Genomic DNA, 14687 nt, shown 5'->3' with positions numbered 1-14687 from the left:
TAGAATGATAGTTTTTTTTTTAATGGAATGATAGGCATTTATTTTTGCTAAATCTAGTCTTGGGAATCTGGTTTCTTCATTCATGCCCCCCTCCACCCCGGCTGCTGTCAGCATTATAGCACATCAGCTTTCCTTCATGTTTGAATATTTCTCCAGAACTCATTTGCAAAAGAGTCAAAGCAATATTAAACACCACATCCAAGCCTCTTTTAAACACACAAAGAAATGGGAAAACACATCAGAACTAGACCATGGAGAAAATCCTCCTTTCAAATTTACTGTCTGCTTCACATGCTAGTATAAAATAGCCCACAAAGTCCCATTTGTGATCCATTTGAAACAATCTTGATTTGCTTAAATTGTCACATTTTTCTTACACATTTCTTCCTGAATGCAAAAATGGAAAAGAATTCTCTTCCCTCTTCATTATAAAAGTGTAGAATTTCTGGCTTGTTTATTCCTAATGGAACACTTGAGAAAGAAGAAAATATATAAATATCTCTTTCAGAAGATTAGTTGTCTCAATCTTTTTAAAAGAGAGTATTTGTTCATTTATTCCCCATAGTAAACAACTTGGGCTTTTTATTGTAATTTTCCATTGTCAAATTAATGCATTTCACTTTACTGACTTGGTCCCATGCTTCTAAAACATCGTACCTTTTACTATTCTTATTTCTTTTTTATACTATATATTAATGGATGTCATTAGGATATAGTTAGGAATAGAACCTAAACAATTTTGTAAACAAATTTGTTGGAGAAACCTTCTACTCCATTGTAACTCAAGAAAACACAATGTGAAAAAAAAACTCACAATCTAACAAAATAAAACTATAATTTACTCCTCATGAAAACCTTTTTCCAAGCTAAAGATTTCAGGCAAGAAATGGCATAAGTGTTTTTGAGTATTTCAAATCAAACCTCAGAAATTTTGTCTGATTTACTGGTAAATATTCTATTGACAAGGTCAAGAACAGAGAAAATGCTGGTGACTAAAACAGAAGAGAGAATAAGCATTAAAAAAAAAAAAAGATAGACGGTTTACCCACTTCAGTTTCTATGGTCCTACGCAGTCCCATTACAGACTGGAAGTAAGTCCCTTGGCCATAATGAAGGTGCATCCGTGTGTTCCCCTGCTATATATGTGGTTCTTCAAAAATTATATTAAGGATGTTAATGAAAAAATGGTTAATATTTTCAAGAAACTATAAAGAAAAAAGAGAGAGAGGGAGAGGAAACCAAGCTGTGGCAAAAACCTGGGCTCAGCAGCTTTCTTGGGGAAATGGTGAAATGTGACTATGTGATTTATAATGAGAAAAGGTATCTACAACATACAATTTTCTACCTAGCTGCAAATAATAATTCATAGTGATGTCCCTTCCAGATAAAAGACCTTTGCTATGTAGGACCCATGTGGTAAAATGATCATGATAAATGTCAGACCAGTGCAGGTAACGGCTTTACAAACCATTAAGATTAGCTGGCTCTTTTTTCCGATGATAACAGTAACCATGCTGTGACTCTGTGTGGTAATAATATCTCAGTCCTGATAAATGCCAGAGCCAGGCAGAGGTGTTTATCATTCCCAGTTCAGAAATGCTGACTAAAGTTGCCACATGTTGCCTGTTTTTCTTCTTTTACAATAGTCTTACAATTAAAAAAAAAGCTGAATCATAAAATTATTTTATTCCCCATTTCTTAAAAGATTTTGATGTCTGTGCTGTTAACCGTCCTATCCCTGCTCCCAATGTCACTGTGCGGCCATGGCAAATGAAGCGCCCGGAGAAACAGTTCCCCATGTGAACAAGGATCTCCTCTTCATAGGCTTTTTGTTCAAGATGAATAGTTACAGATAAAGTTTAATGTGCTTCTTTAAAAAAATATTTTTAACCCAAACGACAGGGGGAGATATTTCCTAGTTAGCATTTGTTTTAATTGCATGACAGATTCTAGTTATTTTCAAATGAGATTTTTTAAATTCCCTATAAGTTTAATTTGCCTACCAACAGGAAAAGATAGGCATACACTAAAAATTTCATATTTAGAGAAGTATTTATAGGGTTTCCACCATTATAAAGGCACAAAGATCATGCTAAATATAAAGAGCTACTTGAGAATTGGAAAATAATTACTGGATTTTGACTAGAAAGATATCAAATGACTCAAAATGCTAAGCCTTGTTTTTTTAAGCTTGTAAAACTATATGTATATATATGAATAAATAAAGTTTAATAAAAATTCTCACAGGGGAACTGAATTTCAAAGAAATTATCTAGTGAGCTTTATTTTCCTGGCACAAATCATGGCCTAAAGGTGAATCAGTAGCATTTGTAAGTCACAGAAAGGTACTTGGCCACCACAACACCTCCAAAATTATTTTGAAAAAAGAAATTCTGAGGAGGACAACGTGGTCATCCCTTTCCTGTGCAGATCACTGCTGGAGTGTCAGCCATTCCTTACTCTCTAGTCCAGTGAGACAAAGAGTTTGCATTTGCTGCAAAATTGAGGAGTATGGGTCCAAGAGACAGTTTTAGGTTGCTGAACTTTAGGAAATGCCATCCTAAAAGGCAATAACATTTATGACAAGTTACTGAAAGTCCAAAACATGAACACTTGCCCTCACTATGAGCACAGTGCACTGGAAGTCAAAGAATAGCACAGATGAAAAAGAAAAGGTGATGTCATCACTTTCCTGAATGTATTTGGGGCTGTATAAAGAAGCTAAGAATAATAATTTGAAGGCCTTCAGAAATTGGTTAAATAAAATTTACTTTTCTTGATTTAGTAAGCATTGTACTTCTCAAATCTTTTTTTATTTATTTTTGGCATAATGAGCTGATACCTCAGAAGCTTTTGTATTTAAGGATCATCTTCAAGGATCCCTTCAGTCAGAAGAAAGATATAAAATCCACTGATACTTATAATACATCTTAAACTTAAACACCTCTTATGACATAATTTGTATTTTATCTGCCCTTCTGGATTATAAAATGATAGAAGATAGGGACCAGCTCTGTTTGTATCTGCCACAGGTGGGACATAGGCCTTAATACATTTGTTTTCTTTAACCATTCATACATATATGTTCAATATTTCAAAATGATTTAATAGATTTTTATTAAGAAATAGAAATTTAATTCTTTTTAATAATTTTTGAATTACCAGAGAGTAAAAGGAGAAGTGACTAGAAACACAGGTTACACTGGAGATTAGGCTGGCTCCCCCAAGCCTGCTCTAGTTGGGCCAGCTCCTCCAGGACCAGGACCAGGACCAGAAATGCCTCCGATGCTCAAGCTCTCCTCACAGGTGAAAGAATCCAAGGACTCATGGCAATCCACTGGCCAGAGTATTTTTGTTACTGACATTTAGTAGTTATAGAGAGCTATTTTAATTTTTAAAATTCTTCATAGAAGGTCTTCTTTATTCAAAAATCAGACAAAATATTGACATTTCCTGAAAGGGCAAGCTATGGATACAACAGGAGAAGCCTGTTCACCTGTGAGGTGATGAGCTCTAATTCTCAAGTGATCCCCACCAGAGAAAGAAAAAGGTCTCACCTGAGTCAATTAGATTCCATTCCTGTTGCATCTTCCCTGCCCTGCAAGTCTCATACCTCTGTTCTTAAGTTGAAATGTTTTGACATGGATTCTCAACACCTAAAATCAAATATACCATCACAGGCATTGAGGATGTGCCTTCCTTTTAATTAAATATAAAGCATGACTTTTCCAGTCTGGAGATGGGAAAGAGGTACAGAAACTTGAAAAAGGGAAAATTGCCAACACCAGGTTAGCATGAAGGTCATTGTTTATAATACGATGACATGTCTATTTATGACATATTTGTCTACTTAGGAATTATAACCAAACACTCTTCGATAATGGACAGCAGTCTTTGTATTTACAAAGCTATCACATAGTGTGGGCTGCTTCTGTTTTCAGGAAAGAGTACTAAAGAGTAAAATTTATGGCTTCATGTGATTTTGGAAACAGCCTTAAACTATGAGCAGACATTCATCAGAGTTGGTACAGAAGATGATTCGAAAGAAAGATTTTAATTTAAGGGGGCTTACATTTATGTAATGAGCACTTACTGTATGTGCATTTATATGCACTGAAACATTCAATTCTACTAACAATCTTACGAAATATGTGTATGGGCTTTTGGGGTTTTTTTAGTGTATTTAAGTAAGAAACTAAAAACATCAAGAGTTCAAGCAACTCTCCCCAAATCACATTGTGGAGCAAGAATTCTAAGCTAGTTTTTTAAACGCCTCTGCAATATACTGCTTCTCTTATTTATAACTTGAGTTTGAAGTATATGTCTGTTTGTATCCATGAATGAGTCTTGCATTTGCCCTGGGAGTGTCCCTTCCTAGAGTAAATATAATTATTTAAAGGAATTTATCAAGCAAGTGTTGTCATGCCTTAGATGATTCCTCAACTCCCAACTTAAGTTTTATAAATTAAAATCCATATCCTCAAAGAGTTGTAACTGGTTTCAAGGTACACTTAAAATGTTCTCTGAAGACAGTCACTTCTCCTTTAAGCTAGGACAGTCTCTAACTAAATTCTTAAATGGTCATGATATGAAAAGTATAAACCAAATAGCACTGGTTTCTTCCAAATATAGCCCTGAGTAAACGATGACCATTTTTCACATAGGATGCATTATACATTCCAGAAGAACTTTCAGAAGCAGAACAGCTGTGATACTGCTGACCTCCTTATGATAAAGGGGTACCATAGTCCTTTAAGAATTACACATCAGTGGAATGAAGAGTGCCCTTCATATACTGGTGACAGGGAGAATTTGGTTTTTTCTTCCTCTAGGAGGACCTCTATAAGAGAAAGCATAATTTATTTTGAAATATGATTCAACATGTGGCTATAAATAAGTTAAGAATAATAAATGGATGGATGATAAGGCCAGAAAAGTGTCCAGAGGTCAGAGGTCCAGGGTTCTGCACTGAATAGAACTCTTTCCATCACTGTAAAACTTTATCTTATCTTTTTGCAAAGAGGCATTTGGTTGTAAATATCCTTGTTTTAGTAGCAACATTTCATGCAGATAAATGCAAATGTAACCATCGTAAACCATATTTTTTAAAAATGTGTCCTCAAAACCATGAATCAGGGGAAAACTATAAAGCCACATCCTTATCATAACATTTAAGGCTATTTCACATCATGTAAAAGATGTTAGTTATTTCTCTAAGTAGTCTGGAGTTGTTTCTGAAGAAGCACATTTACAACGGAGTTCAGGGTGGTAGGAGAAAATGGGGCCAGGTAGGTGAAAAGTAGGTATCAAGAAGCAGCAGATTACCATTGTACTATCTACATGTTCATTATGAACATTTTTACATATTTTTTTCACTAGTGGATGGCAAAAATGAAGTCCTACAGAAAGATTTTGTATGCAATTGTAGGTTCACAGCTTAGAGTTTGGAAAAGCTACTGGGATGTGGGTGGGGAACTGAAGTGGAGGTATTCAGAGCATAGGGTAGATAAAAAGTTCATTTGGAAATAAAGGTAAGAGCACATGTAAGTGAAGGGAGAAAGAATTATGGAGTTTATTATCACTGGAAAGATTTCTTTAGATTGATTTTCAAGAGCAAGAGGAAAGGAGAATGAGAGAAAGTCATCAGTTTGTCATTCTACTTATTTATGCATTCATTGGCTGATTCTTATGTGTGCCCTGACAGAGGATTAAACCTACAACCTTGATGCATTGGGATGACTCTCTAACCAACTGAGCTATCTAGCCAAGGCCTGGAATGATTTTTATATAAGCCGTCTAGTATACAATTTACCTAAGAGGTTCTCTAATCTCCATGTAGAAAAAGTTCTTTGTTTCCCACTTTGGTACAATGTAAAAGTCAGAGATATCTCAGTCTTCTCAAAACTCTCAATACTTCACAACAATGAGAGACCATATGCAGAAGGAGAAATATTAATAGAAAACGCTGTCTTTCACATGCTCACTGAATCAATTGAAGACAGTTGACACGTCTTCAGTAAGCTGTGTGTGAATCTTAGCTCATTAACCACTCCTCTGTTATGTATGCGATTCCAAGTCCTAATATGACACATCAATAAACCAGATCTGAAAAGGTGTCATTTCGATTTTAACGTTTCTAATTGTATTTTTAGATATTCCTCCACTTAGAAGTGTTTGTGTTATTTCCTGAGTTTACAAGCTACAGGAGAGTGGGTGTGGTATTGATTTGAATGATTTGAATGATTTGAAGCCACTGCATTCCTATAACCTTTTCAAAGATTTTGTTCTGATTATATTGTAAGAAAATAAATTGCCACTCTTTGATAATATTTCAGCCCTCTCTAAGCCATTGTCCAGTTTCCCTTCCATGTATGCATAACTTAGCCACACACATCTGTGTACCACAGTTCAACTGTCCAGTTCTTCAAGTGTGGCTGAAAGCTAACAAAAGAAAGAAAATATTTCTATAAAATACACTTTATGTAGGATGTTTCCTGTAAGCAGATATGGAAACCACCATATACTTTACAGGGGTTCTTTTATGTAACTAACTACTCACCAATCAGATCATCAGTCTTTCAGCTTTTCCCAAGCATTTAGCATTGTGAAATGTCAGAATGTCAGAGCAAATGCATTGTCACTACTGGCACCAACTCAATTCAAGTACAAACACCTTCAATTTGAGTGCTCACCTGAGAGTATGATTATTGCCGAAAATGAAAAGTAAACCAGACCCAGCATGAGCCTCAAAAAAGGTAGGGAGGGAAGTGTGAACATTTATAAAGCAGTTACTTTTTATTAGTCATTGCACCAGGTACATTACATACTATCTTGTTTAATCTATAACACTGACCTTTTACATATTATTCAGAGAAAATAAGAAACTTGTCCAAGACCACACAGCTAATAAAAAGCTGTTACACAATTCAAACCATGGTCTGTCCATTCTAACCCATCTTTATATCTTTCATTTGTTCACTCATTTTCTCTTCATTTATTTAACCCACTGTATGCCAGTGTAAGAGCTTCCTGGCTTTATAGGAAAATTCCTAGTTTAATGTAAGAAATTAGTAGGCATTCAAGCCATGGCAATATTTTTTTAACTTTTTAAATTACAGTTTATATTCAATATTATCTTGTATTAGTTTTAGGTGTACATCCTGGTGGTTAGACAATCATGTACTTTATAAATAGTTCCTCCTGATATTTCCAGTACCCAAATGACACCACACATAGTTATTAAAATATTGTAGAATGTATTTCCTATGATGTACTTCATATCCCCATGACTATTCCGTAACTACCAATCTGTACTTCTCAATCCCTTCACCTTTTTCACCCAGCCCCCCAACCCCCTCCCCTCTGGCAACCACCAGTCTGTTCTCCCTGTCAGTCTTTTTTCTGTTTTGTCTGTTCATTGTATTGTTCTTCAGATTCCACATATAAGTGAAATCATATGGTATTTGTCTTTCTCTGACTGACTTATTTCACTTGGCATAATACCCTCTAGGTCCATATACGCTGCTGCAAATGGTGAGATTTGGGGTTTTTTTATGACCAAGTAATATTCTGTTGTTATATATACCACAGTTGTTTTGTTTTTGGTTTGTTTGTTTTTATCTACCTATCTATTGACGGGCACTTGTGTTGCTTCAAGCCATGGAAATATTATGTGAAATGTTGCATAAACAGAATGTTCTAAGTGCAACAGAACAAAGAAGAAGGGCAACTGACTCTGTCTGGGGAAATTCATAATTATTTTACCTGGTGGTTAAACAGACATAGTCAAGTTTTCATTGCTGCCAAGGCACCATGGCAGTGACCTTGAAAATTCACATATTTTCAGTTAAGCAACCCCCAACCTTTCTTGAAACTCACTGTTGACTGGATCATATGTTCCCTAAAACTGAAGCTTGCTGGATATAACCATTTGAATCACTCTTTGCTTATCATCTGTCCAGCTTAAGGTATGGCTGCTACTTCTGTAGTCCTCAATGTCAATCAGTCATTTTTTGGAGATTCTGGCATTGACTTGGTCATTATGATGGCCAGAGGTTTCAGTAAAGTTCTCCTCTCCTCCCTTCCCTTCTCTTCTCTGCCACCTTTTTCTTTAAACAGTAAGTATACTTCATTCAGGACTATTGAGACAGGTATAAGGACTACTGCTACCACCTCCTCTATTATCATGTTTATTGTCTGAACCAAATGGTTCATCAGATTCTTAGGTAAATTGCATTACTAGCATGGGCTATATATCTTTGCATTTAGTCATTCATGTGTAGCATTAGCTTCAGATGGTTAAATTCAAGGTATCTAAGTATCCCTAAGAGCTCTATCCTGGACATACTATACAAATTTCACTCTCATCTTTACTGACTTGATTTAGTTCTTTTCATGAGTTTCTGGTATCCCATAGGCTCCCACTGGTCTTATGAAGCATCACACTGTCTTAGTATCAATAAGCTACAAGGGGACTTTCTACCCTTTTGGCAAGAAGATTAGATCTACTGTCTGCTATGATGTTACAACTGGCTTTTCTTTCTTTTTTTTTTTCTTTCTCTCTCTCCCCCCTTTGTCTCTTTCACTGGCAGTTGTCCAATCCATATTATGTTGGAACTCTTCTAAGAATAACTGCAATTTTGAAAGCTGTGACTGTGGGAGGTATTATTTATAGGCCTTTGTGGTTTTAGGAGGAAGAAGAAAAGCTTCCAAGCACAGTTCTACTAGGAAGACTGCCCCCATCCCATTTTGGCCAAATACCATCATCTACAGGATATTTTTCCTATAATTTCTTATTTTAAAAAAGTAGGGGGTTTTGGCAACAGGGTATTTGAACAAAACCTGCCAGTTTCTGAACTAACTCTTTCTTACTCTACATTATTAAGTTCATCTACCTAAAAACAGGTGTCTGCAAATTGGGCTTTAGGAAGCACATTTCATTAGGAACCCTGTTTGGCTTTAGTATAAGAAAACCACTCATAAAGGCTTCAGTAAACAGAGCTTATTTTCTTATGTATGAGAAACCCAGAGACAGATAGTATAAGACCGGTCTGTCTGCCTGCTCCACAGATTCAGAGAAGTGCCTTCTACCTATGTGTTCCTCTCTGCTTGGCCTCAGTTCTCAGTGCCATCTCATGCTGCAACCATTCTGTCTGCATTCTGAAGAGCAGAGGTAAAAAGGCTGAAAAGCTAAATCAGCCCCCTATACATTATCTCCCCAGGAGTCCCACATAACACTGTGGCTCAAGAGCCAATCTTAGTAACATGCCCACTCCAGCTGCCAAGGAAACTGGGAAGTGAACTTTTTAAACTAGGTATATTGCCATTTCCTCATCCATGGGATTTTCTTGCTAAGGAAGAAGAGAATGGAAATTGGGTGCTTGTCATCTGGAGCTCCAGGCTAGAAGTTAGAGATGAAAGTATAGAAAGGAAAAGTACCTAAGTCAATATTCATAAAGTGTTTAAGTTCAATAAATTATTACAATTCTACACCCTGGTTAAAAGTAGGGTAAGATGAATTCCCTAGTGCATAAGTAACTTAGTTTTATTATACCATCCCTGCCCATAAAAGTGAAAAAGAAACAAAATGAAGGAAAATAATCCTTGTGGCATGCACTGCTGAAGAACTTATTTTTTAGCATATGTGACTAAGTTTTATACTTTCAATTTTTTCACTTTCCTAATTTGTAGAAAAAAACAAAATGTATTATGAAGACAGGAGAGCAGAGTATCATAAAAAATTCTCTATTCTTCCACAAATCAAGCAAACAAAAGAATATCGGTAATTAAATCACAGCATGGGTTCTTGTGTGTTGGTTTCTTTTGCTGCTGTAACAAATTGACACAAACTCAGTGACTACAAACAACAAAAATTTATTCTCTTACATTCCTGAAGGTCAGAAGATGGAAATCAGTTTCACTGTCTTCCTTCTGGAAGCTCCATTTCTTTCTCCAGGTTTTAAAGACCGTCCTCACTCCTTGGCCTGTGGTCCTTCATCACATAACCTTTTCTCTTTCTGCTTCCTTTGTCACATCACTTCTGTCTCTGACTCTGGTCCCCTTGATTCCTGCTTTACCACCTTTGTAATTACACTGGGTCCACCCAGATAATCCAGCAGAATCTCTCCACCTAATAATCCCCAATTTAATCACACATTCAACATACCGTTTTCTATGGAAGGTAACATATTTCCAGGTTCCAGAGATTAGGACATGCCATCTTTGGAAGTTCGTTATTTATCCTACCACACCTTGTATAATAGTAAAACACTAAGATTTGATTCAATAACTCAATCAGCACCCTACACATCACCTCCCCAGGAGTCTCTCATAACACTTTGACTTGAGTCTCAATGGCCAGTCTTGGTCACACGGCCACACAAAGCACACTGTTGCTGCTTTCATAGTACCATGATCTAATTCAGAGTCAAAATGAAGAAACTCCATGATAATGTTGAGCACACCTATTCCCTTTGACTACTGAGTAGGGCTTTTAGCTGTTAAGTCTTAGTCTAAAACTCTCCTAAGAAATTCCCTCATGTAGCTATGAAATCTTATTTTTTTTCTAACCTTTGTTTTTATTTTATTTTTTCAGAAAAGCAAGATAACAACACAAGAATTGAAACTGTGAAGTCTCTTGTACAAAAACTCCCTCCACCAAATCGTGACACCATGAAAGTCCTCTTTGGACATCTGACTAAGTAAGTTATAAAGGTTTCTGGTTGTGTCATCAGACACTCATTTCCTGAATGAACAACATTTAATTTCAGATCTCTAAGACAAGGATTTTCAAATGTGCCTATCTCAGATTTTTCTCTTTCACTGATCTAAGTCTTCTTACAGAATATGGAGAATGTACTAATGGTAGGAAGAAGAAGCTACACAAGGAACTTCTCAATGAATTTATTTTTCCTAGTCTTCTCCACAAATAGATATTTGCTGGTTGATTGTCAGAACTGTACGTAGAGTCCTGGGATGGCCTGTCTTTAATCTGTTATATACTATAATAGGAAGAACATGAGATATTTCAGACATGAGTTCAAAACCTAGTGCTGCCATGCACCAAATGGTAGGACCACAAATAACTTACTTAAACTCTCTGAATTTTTATTTCTTCATCTGTAAAATGTTGACTCAGATTAATAAGATGCCATCCCTATAAACAGCTAAGAGAAGAGTATCCCAAGTGGGAAAAAAATGTAGAAACCTAGAGGATCCAAAGACCTTGATATATTTGAAGAGAAGGCCAGGATGGCGAAAGCCGAAACAACTAGGGTGATGGTAGTAGCAGTTGAGGTCACAAATGTTAAATGGGCATCAGATCATACAGGGTCCCGTGGGCCACAGTAAGACATTTGTATTCCATTGGAAATACAATGAAGAACAACAAAGAGTGCTAAATTGGAGAAGTATAAAAGATCACTCTGGCTGCCATGTGGAGAATGGACAGCAAAAGTAAAAGCAGGAGAACCTATTCGGAGGCTACCGCAGTATTCCAGGCAAAAGATCATGGTTGCTTGAGTGGAGGCCATAAAGATATTCTGGAGGTGGGTCAGGTTGGATGTGCCTGGTTGGAATGCAATGGGGAAGGAAAAGGAGAAATCAAGTGTGCCTCTTAGGGTCTAGGATTGAGTGAATGGAGAAATGGGTAAAACTGGAGGAGAAGCAGGATGAATAACAACTGCAGAATGGAGAGATCCAATTTGGACATGTTAAGTTTGAAATGACAGCTATTCATTTGCTCTCTGTTACCACCTTCCTCTGGTAAGGCAGAGCTCAATATGAGTAATGAGGTTTTAGCTTTCACCATACGAATATAGTAACATTGAAGCCAGATAGAGTTTCAAATGTATTGGGCAGCTCTGCTTTTATGAGATTAAATCTCCTTAATCGCCCATTCCTTGGATCGGGCCATTCCTACAGATTATTCAACTAGTTTATTATATGAATTGTAGTTATAAATGTAATACATGCAATTGCACAACAAAAATTTGAACAGTGGTGAATATTTGATCAAAATTTGAAATTTGCCTGCTAGTCACTCTCAGCCTGCTAAACAGAAGTAACTAACATTTTTGTATATATCCTTCCACACCCGTTTCTAAACATATGAAAACACGCGTGTACAGTTGTTGCTGGTGTTAAAGCATATCATACAGCACATGTCGTCCTGCAACTCCTTTACAACTCATAGTCGTCCACGTCATTGAACAAACTTATCTGATTCTTGCCATTGATGATACAGTATTTCATGCTATGGACAGTTTTTAATTTGCTTAGCCAGTCACCACATTAGGTAGCATGTTTTAATCTAATTCACCATATTATTTTTTTCTCATTTTACTCCCAGAGGGGAACTTGTGTCAAAGTTCAGAAGACCTCTTGTTATAATGTCCCTTCATGTCACTTCCACGTTCTGGCTACAGTAAGAAACCTATTGTGAGTTAATGAAAGGATCTTGGGGCTTAAAGAAATGGATGGATCTAGAGTAACATCCTTATTCTATACTTTACCCCCTTTATGATCTCCAGCACATAAAATTGGATTTAATAATATCAAGCATATCTTGTGGTTATGAGAATTAAATGCGATAATGCATATAAAATGCCTGGCATAAGGTAAGCATTCCTCAAACATTCATTCTTTTCCCGTAGGATCCAGTCACACTATGAAAGGCATCTCAAATTACAAGTAAATACTGGAATGCTTATCTCAGTAACTTTAACTGGACAAAGTCATAAAACAAATGGAAAACTATACTCTCTAATGCTATACAATACTCAGTCTTGTAGATCTTGGAAATATCAATTACTTAGTCTCAATTATTCCATTTTTTCTGAGTGCAAAAAAAAAAGCAGCTATAAAATGAAGAAATTGAGCATCAGCCCTGGGTGGCGTAGCTCAGTGGATTGAGTGCGGGCTGGGAACCAAAGTGTCCCAGGTTCGATTCCCAGCCAGGGTACATTCCTGGGTTGCAGGCCATAACCCCCAGCAACCACACATTGATGTTTCTCTCTCTCTCTCTCTCTCTCTCTCTCTCTCCCCCCATCCCTTCCCTCCCTAAAAAAATAAATAAAATCTTTAAAAAAAAAAGAAATTGAGCATCAACTAAATCCTTCTTTAAAAAAATAAAACATACTGATGAGGACCCATCTTTTCATGCCATACAATTCCAGTATGAACAATTAATGTCTTATTGTGTTTTTATATCTAAGTTAATTTCCTGATTTTGTTAGAACTTTCATTCAACTCAGAAAAGATGGAAATAGTTTATAACTGCGATTTAAGATCAGATTATTATCTCACCTTAACAGCATTCACATTATAAGATTTTTCATCATAGATAAAGAGAATAACTATTATTTGTTAGCCACCAACCTTTCTTGAGTGGCATGACCATATTCCACTGTGCACTGATTTATAAACTGGGTTGAATTATGCACAAGTGTGTGCACATGATTATATCTTGTTAAACATTTCTTGCTAAGTTTTTGATAAACAGCCAATCGTGCCATGTCATCAAAGCCTGAGAAGACTAAATAAGAAGATTGTTTAATGAAAATTTAAATATATTCATGTTTGAAAGAATCATTAGAATGTTTTCCTTAGTCTTGATGCATTTGGTAGTTCTTCAGAAAAATCTATGATCAACACTTGTATGTAGTGTTTATTCCAAATCGTTGTGTGTGTGTGTGTGTGTGTGTGTGTGTGTGTGTGTATTGAAGTTTGTTTAGTGAGGGTCAGGAAATGTAATGAAGTGCCAGAAATTCCACTTGACCTACGTACTCTACAGCCAACACAATAGAACTCCATTTTTGCGAGCTCTGAGTTGCATGTTCCCTTGAAAGCAGAGACTACCAGCTGAGAAACTTCAATACAGCACAGTTGGACTAGAAGCTGAATGCAAGCTCTGGCCACAAAGCCAGAAATTTAAAGGGTTATGATTCGACTAAACATAAGATTACACAATGGCTGTAAAAGTTAAATAGTCTCAGAGCCCAGAGCCCTCATTCTTGATCAAACTCAAGGTCAAGTTCTATGCTTTTGCTGTAATAGCATGAGACCAGGAATTCAGAATAAGCTATCGTTTCAATATGCCATCAACTAGAAACCCTTATTAACAGCCACTTTCACAAATTGACATTACAGTGAGATGCACAGAAGGTCCTGGGGTACCTTCTGAATCATCACATAAATGGCAAGTTCTATCTCTGTGAAATATGTGTCAAGTGCACTTTCCCCTGGCCTGCTTCTTTGAAAAGGCAGAGAGGTAAAAGGAAGATGAAGTTAATGGGAGGAGGACCTGGAAAGATAAGGTTTACTTCCTGGTGTTTAGCAGTTGGCAGTTGAGAGCCAGGCAAAGGATTTATCTAAGGAATAGAGAATTGCCGGAACTTTATCTATCAGACAATTGCATATGTGCTTACTGCTTATGAACGAGTCTCCAGACAGCAGAGTGCAGGGCAAACAAGGCAGACTGAGAAAGGAACGCAGGAGGCCACATGGGAGTTGTAGGTGGGTTGGAGTGGTGAACGTCAAATGGAGAGAAATGGTCCAGATCATGAGACTTTTCAAAGAAAACTTCCACACAGTTTTTATTTCACTCATTTCTCTATTGCCTATATCTAGTCAGACCTAGAGATAAGTCTGAGGTTTCCAAGCTGAGTAACTGTGAAAATAGTCCCTGT

General features: G+C 36.6%; 1 protein-coding gene across 3 annotated transcripts in view; it reads left to right on the top strand.

Moving 5' to 3' along the window:
• The window catches only part of ARHGAP15 (Rho GTPase activating protein 15), a 619068-nt gene that overhangs the window by 546305 nt on the left and 58076 nt on the right, over positions 1 to 14687 (top strand). For all 3 annotated transcript variants that reach the window (XM_045838525.1, XM_045838438.1, XM_045838608.1), the window contains one exon: positions 10595 to 10700. In XM_045838525.1, coding sequence (XP_045694481.1) covers positions 10595 to 10700 — 106 coding nt within the window. The remainder of the gene's footprint in view (positions 1 to 10594; positions 10701 to 14687) is intronic.

The sequence above is a fragment of the Phyllostomus hastatus genome, unplaced genomic scaffold (genome assembly GCF_019186645.2).
Source record: "Phyllostomus hastatus isolate PE091 unplaced genomic scaffold, TTU_PhHast_1.1 phas_contig_1, whole genome shotgun sequence".
Classification (NCBI taxonomy): domain Eukaryota; kingdom Metazoa; phylum Chordata; class Mammalia; order Chiroptera; family Phyllostomidae; genus Phyllostomus; species Phyllostomus hastatus.
Note: the sequence above shows the minus strand (reverse complement) of the source record. Positions and strands in the feature narration are given on the sequence as shown.